The sequence below is a fragment of the Halyomorpha halys genome, unplaced genomic scaffold (genome assembly GCF_000696795.3).
Source record: "Halyomorpha halys isolate HHAL.00 unplaced genomic scaffold, Hhal_1.1 Scaffold2031.1, whole genome shotgun sequence".
Classification (NCBI taxonomy): Eukaryota; Metazoa; Arthropoda; class Insecta; order Hemiptera; family Pentatomidae; genus Halyomorpha; species Halyomorpha halys.
In genome coordinates this window covers 116919-130933 of record NW_027110823.1, presented here as the reverse complement: position 1 = coordinate 130933, position 14015 = coordinate 116919, and the positions used below count along the sequence as shown (strand labels likewise).

At 28.9% G+C, this 14015-nt stretch overlaps 1 protein-coding gene across 1 annotated transcript; it reads right to left on the bottom strand.

The window, feature by feature from the left end:
- Nucleotides 1-4140: 4140 nt before the first annotated feature.
- On the bottom strand, nt 4141-5735 carry LOC112209995 (uncharacterized). Its single transcript, XM_014436647.3, has 2 exons — nt 5651-5735; nt 4141-4583 (listed from the first exon to the last, which is right to left on the bottom strand). Exons 1-2 carry the CDS (start codon nt 5669-5671, stop codon nt 4341-4343), a joined length of 264 nt encoding a protein of 87 aa, XP_014292133.1. The 5' UTR covers nt 5672-5735; the 3' UTR covers nt 4141-4340.
- Between the last annotated feature and the right edge of the window lie 8280 nt (nt 5736-14015).

Here is a 14015-nt window from a genome sequence, read left to right as displayed (position 1 = left end):
ACATTCGTTTTTACGTAAATTGTTTTTTTTTTATTAATATAGTTTTATAAAACAAATTAATTAGTACACTCACGAAAGCTTTGATGTAAGACATGTTACTGGATTGTCTGATTGTGTAGACTGTACTGTCGATGGATTTAGGGTTCCCTTATATACCAACATGCCGCACCCATTTTGACTGCATTGCCCTCGTCCGGAGCAGCTGAAGAACAAAGACCTCTAAAGGTCATGTCAGGTAAATATTAAAATATTTTATAACACTATAAAATTTCTCCTCGATAAATCTCATAAGTTGGTTGTTTTTATTATATTGAATTTTTTATAGATTTATTTGTATTATATATTTCATGCATGGAAAACAATTATTTTTTTAGATTTTTCATCCATATACTGAATCATAGAACCATACATTTCTTAGAAAACATCAACCACCACTAAATGAAACAAGAGTAAATTTACTACATTTTTGTTTTCAATACTTTTGTTCCACGGATACCGTTTAGGAGCTGGTCTGAATCTTTTGAAGCCTAACCAAGACGGAAACCTAATCTGGAAACCGATAAAATTATTTTTGAGTTTTGAAAAAAAAAATTATTCATCCTTTTTAAGGTTGCTGATTACAAAATTATTATTATTATTTATTAAATTATAGTTTTAGGGGAATTCCAAACAAACCTTATGTTAATTAATTACTAAATATATTCAATTACCATCATTTTTATTGTAACAGCTTTTCTGATTTTCTGATCTACATTAGGATCACATTATGTAGAATATATTAGAAGGTTTTCAAGTTATGAGAAAAAAAAAGTTGTATATATTTTAGTTAGGATATTTTTTTATTATATATATATGTCATAAAAAGAATGGCAGATAAGATGAAATTCTTAAAATAATAATATGTTAAAAATGAAAGAAAAAAAAAACATTCTTTAAACTCGAAAATATTCCACCGAGATTAATTCCTAGTCCCCATTTGATTAAACACAGATAATTGCTCCTAAAAAATGGACGGGAAAAAAATTACATAGTACAAATTGTAAGAAATTTACTTGTGTTTACTTTAGATCAGGTTGATGTTTATAAAGAATAGGTTTTTATGTTATGGAAGGAAAACCGATATATTTTTTTTAAGTTTCTGGAAAAAAATTCAAAGTGGAAAACCTCAAATTAGTTTTCAGTACCCATAAAAAATGAAAGTGCAAAGTACGGACATTCCCTTAAAAGTTTTGAGGTAAAAATTCCCAATACCTCCCCGCAGTTTCCCCATAATGTGTTAACTTTGGGAATTATATGGAGATTTATGGAATTATTGACAGATGTATAGTATTCAATCGGTTTAAATAATTATCGCCCAGAGATATTAAATTTATATTGTGGCAAATACAATAATTTAAACAGATACCTGAATAAAAACGTAAAATTTAACATGATTGCCCATTTACGATATGAGTCAATAAGGTATTTCTGATTGGCATGTTTTTCTCATGTGGCACTAAGATTTATAACAAATAAATAAAAAAATATTATGTACGGTCTATCGTTATACAACGATTAAGAAGGGAGCGCGGTAGCAGGGGGTAGCTACTAACTCCAAGGAACCAAGTTCGAATCCGGCTGGGCAGAAAATTGTTTTCTGTTACACTGTAGCCGTGAGTCAACTCCTGTGGGTTCTGCGGTCCACCCAGCCTCATAAAATACATCCCTTAATTGGTTAAAAATCTAGCGGTCGATCGTGATTCTGACCAAACCACCTCTTTGCACAACCGTCGGTCTAGTAACAGTACTTATTACAAATTAATGAACCCCTGACCCTTCATTGGTTGTAGCGGTAAAGATTTAATTTTTAATTTAATTATTTCGTGCTCCACTATTTCATTATGTTAGTAACACAACTTTGAACAAGTTACAATATTTATACATTGGACCCAAGACAAAAAACAAAACTGAATTTATCATGAATCGAAAAGATTTAAGCTAAATGACATATATCACTTTTCGATACTCTAAATATTAGGTGATGCACTATTAAATAGTGTGAATGTACCTTCAAGTGTAGACCTAAGATATCTTGGTAATTAGGATTTAAAAAATCAGTGGATATTTTTATACGGCTTTTTACTTTTTATAAGGTTTAAAAATTACTATAAAATTAATCTTTCCGTATTATTCCAAAGTTAGTGATTAAAAAGAATAAACACAGTAATATAAATATATATCAATATATAAATAATGAAATGATAAAATAAATACAGCTTCTAATGTTTTTATAGTGCATATCGTATAACATATTGTTTAAAACTGGATCTTAATTTTATAGTTTGAAAAAGAAGAAAAAAACTTTCTTATAATTTTTCTTATATTGTCTAATATGACTGAATGTCCATTAATGTTTTAATTCTTTCTTTTGGGTTTATTTCTTTTGATTAGTTCAAGTTGGAAGGAGAGTTTCAATCGGCTTCATAAGATGAAATGATGCTACTATGCATAATCATGTTAGTGCAGCTATCGTTTGCTGCAATATATTTCCTATGTTTTTTTCTGAAACCCAGAGGAATATATAAAAAAAAATATTTTTTTTTTTTAAAGCAGCTATTAATTGAAACGAATTTTGTCACACAAGTTGCTTTTAAGTTACTGAATGTCTTTATTCTTCCTCATTAAGTTTAGATGTTATTTAGTTCTTTAAAAGTACTTATTCAATTATTTACTGCATCATGTGCTTGAAATAAGAATGTATTATCCAAATTCAACAAGGATTAAACTGGATGGCGAATTTGTGAATTAATATGAATGTACGAGATGCACACATATATTTTATTTAGTTCAATAAATATATAAGCTATTATGTTTTTGCATAAGTAACTTTCTATATTATCGTATATATTTATTTCATTGAAGATCCTTGTTCAGGAGTTCCTTTCTTGACAAGTTAAAAGGATAAGGGGATTACCATCTAACTTTGCAGTATAAACGTAAATACTGGTCCGATTTTTTTTCTTTTAGTTAATTTGACTGTCTATGATATTTTGCTGGCCTACTTTAATAAAAAACTCATTATGTTTTTCTTAATTTTTAGTTTATAAAATATCATTTGATAGAATCAGTAATATATTTTTCTTATCCTTCAGAAAGAGATAAACCGATTGGCATATAATAATCATGAAAAAATGTATACTTTTTGAGCTACGCGCTAAAAATGCTTAAAAATTCTTTTTTACATAAAAAATAGGGCCGCCTATATTCTTCTCCGGCAATTTAAACATTTAGCAAAAAGCCCCATCATAATTGGATCAACGGTATGGCGGCGCAAACAAACAAATATTGCTGTTTATATATGAAATATATTATTAAGCATAATATTTTTTTTTTATTTTACTCTTTACATATAGGAACCAAAAAGATTCTAATTTGTTTATTTTTACCTATTTTGGTACGTGATTAAAATTACCTTTCCCATTTTCCCCCGCCATCCTCTACGAACCACACCTGACAAACTGCTGTATTTACTTCTGTATTTTCTTTAGCCTATAAAAATTTTATCTACATAGATTTCACTCCAGGTATTTATGATCTTATGTAAGTTTATTCGATATTTTTGTATTTAATTTTATATCTTGTGTTATATAATTTTAAATAAACTTTTTATTTAAATTATCATCAGATATTCCGAAAAATCATATTTACCAATAAAATTTCGTTTTTAAGAGTAGGCCAAGTATATGACTGGTATTAAAATAAATTTCAGACATTAAGATGATCCTTACAAAAGTTAAAGTATATATCAAATTACGAAAATACATTAATATACCAAATTCCTCTTTTAATTTTCAATTTTATAATGTATGAGAAATCATATGCCTTTTACTTCTTGATATTTGTATTTATTTTGCATTACATTGAATTTGCAGACATACGTGAAATACATCGCTAAGGATTATAATATTTAAATACGTGATTAAAATAATCATTATATTTCTGTAAATTAAAGGATATGTTGAAGAAAGAATTTCCACTCTCTATAGACTATAATTAAAATAATTTTTCAACATGCCATGAGAGATCTAAAATTATGTTTTAGAAGATGGAAAAAATGAATTCATAACAAATAAAGATGTCTGTAATGGGGAAAAAATAACATTTTTGTGTTTAAATATGGTATATTTACAGGTATTTATAAAATGGATTGTCCGATGTTAGGTATTGCTGAACTATGACATGAATATTCATGTCACTATTGTGCAATTATGAGCTGACTGAGAAAACGACCTGTTGCTCTATTGTTCTTGTGACTGGAAGGCACTTAGTTGATCGTGGTGTCCCGATCTGGAGGAAACATCTTAGATGAGATAGGGGTAGTGGTAAGGGGCGGCGAGGGCTGGGATTGCGCCTGGAAGAGCAGCGGGAATGGCGGCGCGAACTGCGGCTACATCAGGAAGAGCTCCAAGAACTGGAGAGAGTTCCCTGACGTCATATTTGCCTGGCCAGTAGGAGCCGTCGTCGTAGGCACCGACAAGGATCTGCTTCTTCGTCCTGGCACCTTCTTCGGCGTAGGCAGCGACCACCACGACAGCAAGGAACAGCTGAAAGTTGAAATATCATTAATTTTTTTACTTATTTCATATTCTGAGGGAGATTCAAAAATATATTTCTATCTAGTTATTGTTTGTAAAACGATGTAAACAGATGAGGGATCTATATTGCCTACTTTTTTATTTTCTGTATTAATATATACATTTTTGTTTTCTCTGAGAGCAACATCTGTTACATTATTTAAACATAAGTTTCTCGTTATTCTTTGTAAGGTTTATGGTAAGACTTACAGGGTTTAGAATGATATGTCTGAACTGTTCTATTATTTAGTACATTTGCTAGATTGAATTTGACAGTAAGTTTCTCAAAGGTGTTTTAATTCTGCACTCGCAAACAGTACCCGATAGAAACTGGATGAGTAGTATTCTAATAAAATTTCTATACTAAATTTACCGAAACTTTGTAATACTTCAAACAACTAGAAATATTATCTGACAAATTTAAGCTCATTGATTATGATTATTTAAACTGAACAACCATAATGCGTATTTAAGCTCTGTAACGGCATGTGGAGTATTTTATTTATATAATATAATTATTTATTTATTATAATTATTCTATTTTATTAATTTGATAATTATAAATTTTTTTGCTACTAAAATTAACTTCTTTTTACTGAAAATTATTTTATTTTATAATAGCCTGATAGCACAAAAAATGTAATTACGGATATAATTTATTATTAGTTATATAAGAATTAAAATGAAATAAGAGCTGAGGGGATAAATAAATTAAAGTGGGGATAAACAAATTTGAAATTCTCTTTAATAAATTTTAAACTTTAAAAATTAATCTTCGAAACACAATCCGAATAAAGTACAACAAAATTAAATTTAAATATATTCCGTCTAAGAATTTTTATATTTCTACATAAATCTTATAAATAAACCTAACATAAAGGCCCATCATAGCTCTGTGTCATTGTTATATAAAGATAAACTTTTGTTCAAAAATAAAAAAAATATGGGTGTAGTTTAGAGAACAATGAAAATAAAATATTGTTTGGTTCCTTGTCGCATATATTGGTTTTATAAAACAAGATATTAAGTACACTCACGAAAGCTTTGATGTAAGACATGTTACTGGATTGTCTGCTTGTGTAGACTGTACTGTCGATGATTTTTGGGTTCCCTTATATACCAACAGGCCACACCCAATTTTAACTGCATTGCCTTCGTCCGGAGCAGCTGAAGAACAAAGACCTCCAAAGGTCATGAAATGTAAATATTAGGATATTTTATAACACTAAAATATTTTCTTTCGATAAATCTCAAAAGCTGATTACTTTTATTATACTGAATTAGTTACTTGATTCGGTAAATTCGTGCTTGCCTAATAAAATAAAATTCAGTATGCAAAGTTGACTAACTCCACTGAATCGTACTGTTTATGGTAAGATATAAAACAAAAAATTTTAATTAAACATAATTATTTCAGGATCTCACCAAATTGGACCCGTAGAAAATAAACAGTAACCATATCATAAAAATTGTCGATAATATTTTTTTCCAAACTTTCTTACGGACAGAAATATTTTTTTATTCTTTTCCAACAGGTACTGATTAAAATTTAATAATAAGCCATAAAAAATTTAATTTTTGTAGTTCTAATTTTAAACTGAGGCGAATTAACCCTAATCGGTCGTAAGTAACCTCTCACGTGACTAGAGTGCTTTGTCGGTGCAGTTGTAGGTCTCGTGGGAGGTGGACAAGGCAAACCATGTCGAAACTTGCTACAATTTTAAGTTTATATTAAAAGTTGCTTGTTTTTATTATATTGATTCTGTTCATGCTTTGCTAAATTAGAGCTATTTTAATAAAATTTAAATGCAGTGTAGAAAGGAGACTACTGAATCATGTTAACTATGATGATAATAAGATAGTTTACCGTGGATAATATATAAGAGGAGAAGATAGTTGGGGATGCGGTCAGAGAATAGAAAAAATCAGTTAAACAACATCTCGGCCAGAATTCCTAGCCTTCATCAGGGCTAAGAACAAAAAACAAGATAACGCCTTGTGAATAAAGAATATATAGGAATATTAAAGTAAATGTGTACAAAATGAATATAAATAAAATGAAAGATATGTAAAATAAAAGTCAAAAAAAGAAACAAATAAAGTTAAGTAATAAGCTTATTTTTCTTTCGACCCTTCATTAAAATAAAATTAGTACTTCATACATGTATAACTTATTTATTTTAATGAACAATACGAAAAAAATATATAATTACTTCTTTGTCTTACTTAAGAATTAATTAGAAAATATGACAATAAGAATATATATGGTGAACAAAACTAATAACGTGGGTAAGGAAGAATAACAAAAGATTAGAGAAAGAGAATGGGAAGGGGGTAACGGAAATAATGAAGAAAGGGAACAAAGAGAACAAATTTTGACATACATATTATCTATAGTAAAGAATAACGTTATTGGTTTTGCTTATGTGATCGCTCTAATTTTGAAAACTACCAACTTATTTGAAAAATTATTTTCTATCAGATATATCATCATGGCAGCAATGATAACTGAAAAATATTTATTTCTTCTTTTTTTTTTTAATCTTAAAATTCATTCATATTTTTTATTTATCGATTGCTTAAGACTGCTTACAATGAGAGATGGCTAATTATTTCAGATGCTTAATATTAAAATTAAAGGGAGATTTTTAAAAATAATTCGAAATATGAGCACTTCCAGATTATTCCAGTTAGGACAAGGATTTTATATTATTCCAGCTAGAACCTAGCTGATGCTTTGTATATACGGCTTGGTTGTTTATATTCAGGGAACCATAAAACATATATTAGTTAACAACTCATATTCTAATTTTTTCATTTCCTAATGTCTTTTCCATACTACATATTTGATATATTGCTTTTACATCTGTATAAAGATATACTATACATTTGATATATTGGTTATACATCTGTATAAAGATATGCTACATATTTGATGTATTGGTTATACCGATGTATAAAGATATACTACATATTTGATGTATTGGTTATACCGATGTATAAAGATATACTACATATTTGATATATTGGTTATACATCTGTATAAAGATATGCTACATATTTGATGTATTGGTTATACCGATGTATAAAGATATACTACATATTTGATGTATTGGTTATACCGATGTATAAAGATATACTACATATTTGATGTATTGGTTATGCATCTGTATAAAGATATACTACATATTGCAAACATGAAACTATAAGTAGAATTGTAACAAAAAAATAGAGAGAAATATGAAAAAAGTATTGTTTTATTTTTATTTTTCTTATTTAACATAAAGAGCAAGAATTTAAAAAGAAATTAAGCAAAAGTAAATCTTTGGCAATTTTGTGATCTTTAATTTTTTTTTCGGACCCTGTATTGTTTATGAACATTCGGTCTTAGTTCAGTGGGGTCTAGTCCGATCTGGACTCTATTCCTAACTAACCTGATTTCCAGTGGAATATTTTCGAGAAGTTCTGAAGATGGTTTAATTTGATTTTTTCCCATCGAATGCTAATTATAAATTTTTATTATTCGAATAACTTTGATCATATTGAATTAAAAAAAAAGAATAAATAACAAATATTGTTCTGTCCAGACAGCTTTTGTTGTCTACATTAGACTGCACTGCATTCTATCACATAAGTTCAACAAGACTTGAAAGTATTCAAATAACAGGTGAATTTTTTGTTATCAGCGAAAAAGAAGAAAGTATTACTTTTGGTTTTAATTTTCTTTTATTTATTTTAGAATACATTAGTGCGGGTCTGTTGAAAATTCTGATCAGCATCCTAAAAATATTTGTTTTTTATAGTTGTACATTGAAAATTACAACGGTATTAAAAGTGTATACAAGTGATTTTTATGTTATTTAAACATAGCATGATACACAAATGTGGAGAATCTTCCAATTGAGAGATTGTCCGTTAACATTTCCAGAGGAGATTAGATTACAGTTTCATTCAGGGCGATCAACATCTTGGTCATTGTGGGAAAGTCTGGTTCCCCCGTGTCAGGCCCAAACCCATAAAACAAAATTATATTTCTAAAAGAGATCTCGGGGCCTTCCTCTTTTCATACGCCAGTTAAAATTATCAGCTAATGGAGGAGAAGCCCGGTTAGAAACAAGTGAGTTTAGGAGGTTGGGAAGTTTATCATGGAAAGATTTCAATTTGGTTCTGGCCAAATTGGCAACTTATGGAACATTGAGGTCCTAATGGATGAATTGATCTATGAAAAAGTAAGGAGCGTTAAGGATTTTGGATTGTCAGGAATTGATACTAGTAGAATTCGATGGTTTAGTGGAGCCCCAAAGCTCAACTCCGTTCTAAAATCATAAATAAACACCGAGATCAATTTTGGTTTCCGTTTTAATTCACCCCCTTGGATTCAGTCCATTAGAAGTCAATTCTACACGAAGCAGTAACAACAAAATGTACTCCAAAAAAAAAAAAAAAATACAAAAATGTAGAGGTTTTACTCTTGTTTTATTTAGAATTGGTTGATTTAAATTTAAACATTTTTTTCATGTTTCTCTTTTGCATTTTTTTTTTTTATATTTCTGAAAAAGAAATGCAATTATTTTCCTTTTTTTTTTTTTACATTTCAGTAATGGGTTTTCTCTGCGTTCCTCCACAATCGTCAACGCAAAAACTTTAAACTGTACTTGCCTTGCCCCTCTGATTTCTTCTGACCGTTTTAAATTCGTTCTGTGTAAGCTTTACCTTTATGACGTAATGCAATCTCATTGCACTCCTCATTCCTGTATTCGATTTTATATATTGTTTATTACAAATTTTGACATAGATTAGAAATGATTTAGAAAACTATGTAACATAAAAGAGTATTTTTATTTTTAAAAATAAGGTAAGTCTATGACAAATATTTGCATAGATTTAAGTCATATGTACGTTACATTGTGTTATATATTTTAATTGCAAGTATACTTTTTTTTTTTAACACCTCTTTTTTATTAATTTTTTTTTATTTAGTAAGAATCCATCTAATATTTGATGATTTGCGGTTTCTATTCATTTACTATTATTTGTCATCCATCAATATTGGATTTATATGGATGGTAGTCTTTAAGGATATGGATTGTATACATCACTGTTAAAATATGAGCTTAAATAAACATTATAGAGAATAATCATTAAAAAAACAAGAATAATAATCATTTTTAAATTTCTTCTACATATTACAGGATATGCTAAAAAATAATTTTCACTATCATCTATCAAAATTCTTTTCAACATATGCCTAGAGAATTAAAAACGCGACTCAGTTAAATGAAGAGATGAACAAATGAATCAATAACAAACCAAGATAAAAAAAGTGAATTGGACTGTCTTAAATATTAATTAGTTTTTTAAGGAAGAAAATAAACATATTTGTGTTTAAATATTGTATATTTACAGAGAGTTATACAGTGAAATGTCTGTATCAACATATTGCTGATTTGTGGCATAAATATTCATGCCACTGTTGTGCAATGACTGGCTGACTGTGAAAACGACCTGTAGCACTATTGTTCTTGTGAGTGGAAGGCTCTTAAGTTGATCGTGGTGTTTCGATCTAGAGGAAACATCTTAGATGAGATAGGGGTAGTGGTAGGGGGCGGCGAGGGCTGGGATTGCGGCAGGAACAGCAGCTGGAATTGTGGCGCGAACTGCGACTCCGTCTGGGAGAGCTCCAAGAACTGGAGAGAGTTCCCTGACATCATATTTGCCTGGCCAGTAGGAGCCGTCGTCGTAGGCACCAACAAGGATCTGCTTCTTCGTCCTGGCACCTTCTTCGGCGTAAGCGGCGACCACCACAACGGCGAGGAAGAGCTGAAAGTTTGAATATAGAACGTCAATTAAAAGTGTTCATCAAAATTATCAATCTTTAATTTATTTGATATTCTGAGGAAAAGTCGTAAATCTATTTTTCTCTAGGTATTGTTTACAAAACGTTATAAAAAGATAAAGACTTACTTTTCGTTGGTGTATTAATACATTTTTTTAAAATAAAAAGCAGCATCCAGAGATCTGATTTATTAGGTCTCAATATGAAAACATTAATAGATACATGATGGGAGGGCAGTAGAAACAGGGAGATTATTTCGGAAAATTTACCCTAAGTTGGTAACACATCTTACAACATTAAATAATTGAAAAAAAATAAGCTATAAATTATTTAAGCTGTGTAACGACAGTTGGTGGCACTTATTTTTTTATTAGCTGTAAAATTAGTTTCTCTTTCTTTTTTCTAAACATTATTTCATTTTAAAATAGCATAATCACACATTAAAAAACTTTATTGGACATATAGATTAATATTAGTGATATAATAATTAATTAATTGAAAAATTAGAGCATAAGGATTAAAACATTAATCATTTTATTTAAAAATTGTGCCTTGAAAATTAATTAAACAGGATATATTTTGAGGCAGCTCAAAATGAATAGTCTTTCATTTTCATAATTAAAATTGCTTGTCTCTCATTAGTTTTTCTTTGCTTCTTGGTAATAAAAAAAATACAGTTAACTATATTGATTATTGACCTTTTTTTTTTTTTAATGAACCCATATTTGTAATAAGTAATCAACCGACCATTTTATAAAATTGTGTTTAGTACGTATAGAAATAAAAATAAAAAAGACTTTTTTTATTTTTTAACATAAATCGTATAAATACACACAATATAAAGATCTTTCTTCATCTATGTCGTTGTAAGATAAAGATAGACCCTTGTTGAGAAATTTTAAAAAATACGGATATACTGCACAGAGAATACCGCAAATAAAATGTTGCATGGATACTTGTTAAACAACAGTTTTATAAAAGAAGATAATAAGCACACTCACGAAAGCTTTGATGTAAGACATGTTGTTACTGGATTGTCTGCTTGTGTAGACTGTACTGTTGATGATTTTTGGGTTCCCCTATATACCAATAGGCCACACCCAATTTTAACTGTACCGCCCTCGGCCGCAGTAGCTGAAGAACAAAGATCTCTAAAGGTCATGAAAAGTAAATAACAAAATATTTATTACACTAAACAATTTTTTTTTAAGTTAAATTTCAGGAGTTGATTATTGTTATCACATTAAGTTTCTTTACATGCTTTGATACATTTGTGCTAGTCTAATAAAATAAAAATTCAGACTGCAAAGGTGACAAACTCTTTTTTAATGAACCGTACCAGCTATGGTAAGTTATAAAACTTAATTGTTTGTTTTATTATGCTAATTTCAAGTATTATCCGACGAAATCGGACCCATAGGAAATAAACAGTAACCGTATAGTTTTTTTTTTTGCAAATATACAATAACAATGTTATTTTTGATAATATTGATATGTTGTGACTGTTCACTATTAAGACTTATACATGTGACAGTTAAACGTTTCAGTTAATCGTACTTACAGTTCACTGACATGACTTGTTCTATTAGCGATCAAACTAGACCCAGGCGACATTGCTACTTCGGCAATAACGGAAACTGTACGATACTTCACTTTCAGGGCGTATAAATGCAATAGTTAACAGGATAGTTGGTTTACTAAGATTAATGTACTATCAACTATCGTAGCAGTAGCGTCATGAATGCAATTATAGTTCAATTACAGTTACAGGAATCATTATTCCCCAGGAGGAAGTAAGATGGTATTTTTTGTCTAGTTTACTACTAGTTTAGTGTCAGTAACTGAGCAATTGACATATCCAGTTATATACCACTGACTTTTCTAAAAAAATAGTTAAAATAATTAAATAAATTTCATCTCTGTGTAAAATAAATAATTTTTAACAAAAATATTACTCGTACAATACTGAATTTATTTTGCATATTTACCGGAACCAGCTATAAACTAGTGAAAATCAAGTATAAAAATCCAGCGACTGATGAGATTTAAATGTTTGCAGCTCTTGTGCACCCTAGGTCTGAGAGGACAAACTGAAATGCATACAGCTCTCGGCTGTCTAGCAGTGTTTGTCTTAGATAAATTGGTTGTCACAAAGGGGGTGAGCGAATATTAACGCTTGAATGTATTGTATTTATTGTATATTGTGTTATTATCAATACAATTGATGAAATTCATGGCTCTCAAGGGAGGCGTAGCAGTTCGGAAAATGATGATACTGTTCTCCATGGACGATTTTGACGAAAATTAATATTGAGGATATACTGAGTGTATATAGAAAAATATTAAAAATACATTCGATTCAGTACTATTTGCACTACGTTTACCATTAATACTCTGATAAATTAAAATAAATTACCTAAATACCTACTAAATTATTTTCATATAATAGAGTACTGTTGGTGAAGCTTGACTTCTCCATCTATACACAGTCTTGGTTCACAGGGTAGTCTACCTCAACAGTGCTCTAATAATAGAACAACTAGGAAACCAATTAATACTCGTTAAAATTTGTTCCAGAACATGATTTGCTGCAGTGCTTAGGCAATAAACCGTGCATTTACGAAACCGACTTTTAGGATAAGTTCTATCTCAAAGATTTGTTTCTGATAAATTATTGTAATGTATTATAATCACGCATTTAAAAAAATATATAAAATATATTATTTTATGGTTGTTGGGGCGAGGGGTGTTTCGTTAGTGAAAAACCGACCCCTTCCCCGGAATGAAATGTTCACTGGTCCGGGTTAAATAACACTGAGGACCTGAAATTAATATCGCACACAAAAAATAATAAAACAATAAAGGAAATGAAATAATAAAAAAATAACCTTCCAAGTGATACACAAATTTAAGCCAATTAAAAAATAAACAAAAAAAATGAACTGGTATGTTGTTACAAAAAAAAATTATTAAGTTTCAAGTAAAATAAAATATATTGATATATAGGTATTTACTAACAAAAAAAACAAAACAAATCTTTTAATGCACTTCTTTTTACATCTCACTTTGTACCTATATATATTTTTATTTTATTTTGTAAACTTTCACTTCAGATTTTTAAATTATCTTATTTCACTTTATATTGTTCATGTTACTCCTGTTATTTTTACTATTACTATTATCAGTTTAGATAAATCATTATTTTCACGATATATAAAAAACAACAGTTGTTATCATGGTCTTTTATTTTTTTATTATTTTTTTCAATTTTTTAAAATGTTTTTATTATTTTTTAATATATTTTTTTAATATTCTTTATTTACTTTTACTTATGATTTATTTACATTTTTATAATTATTGTTATTATATCCATTATTGCATTAAATACCTTAACTATGTTTTCTTTAGTATACTCATATTACTAGTAACGATATGTATCATTCTGTTTTTTCTTAGTTATTCCTAAATTAGAAAATTATTATATGAGTGTAGATAAATGATTATTTTCGCGATATATAAAAACTACTTATTATTAGTTACTTCTTTTACAATCATTGTTATTATAT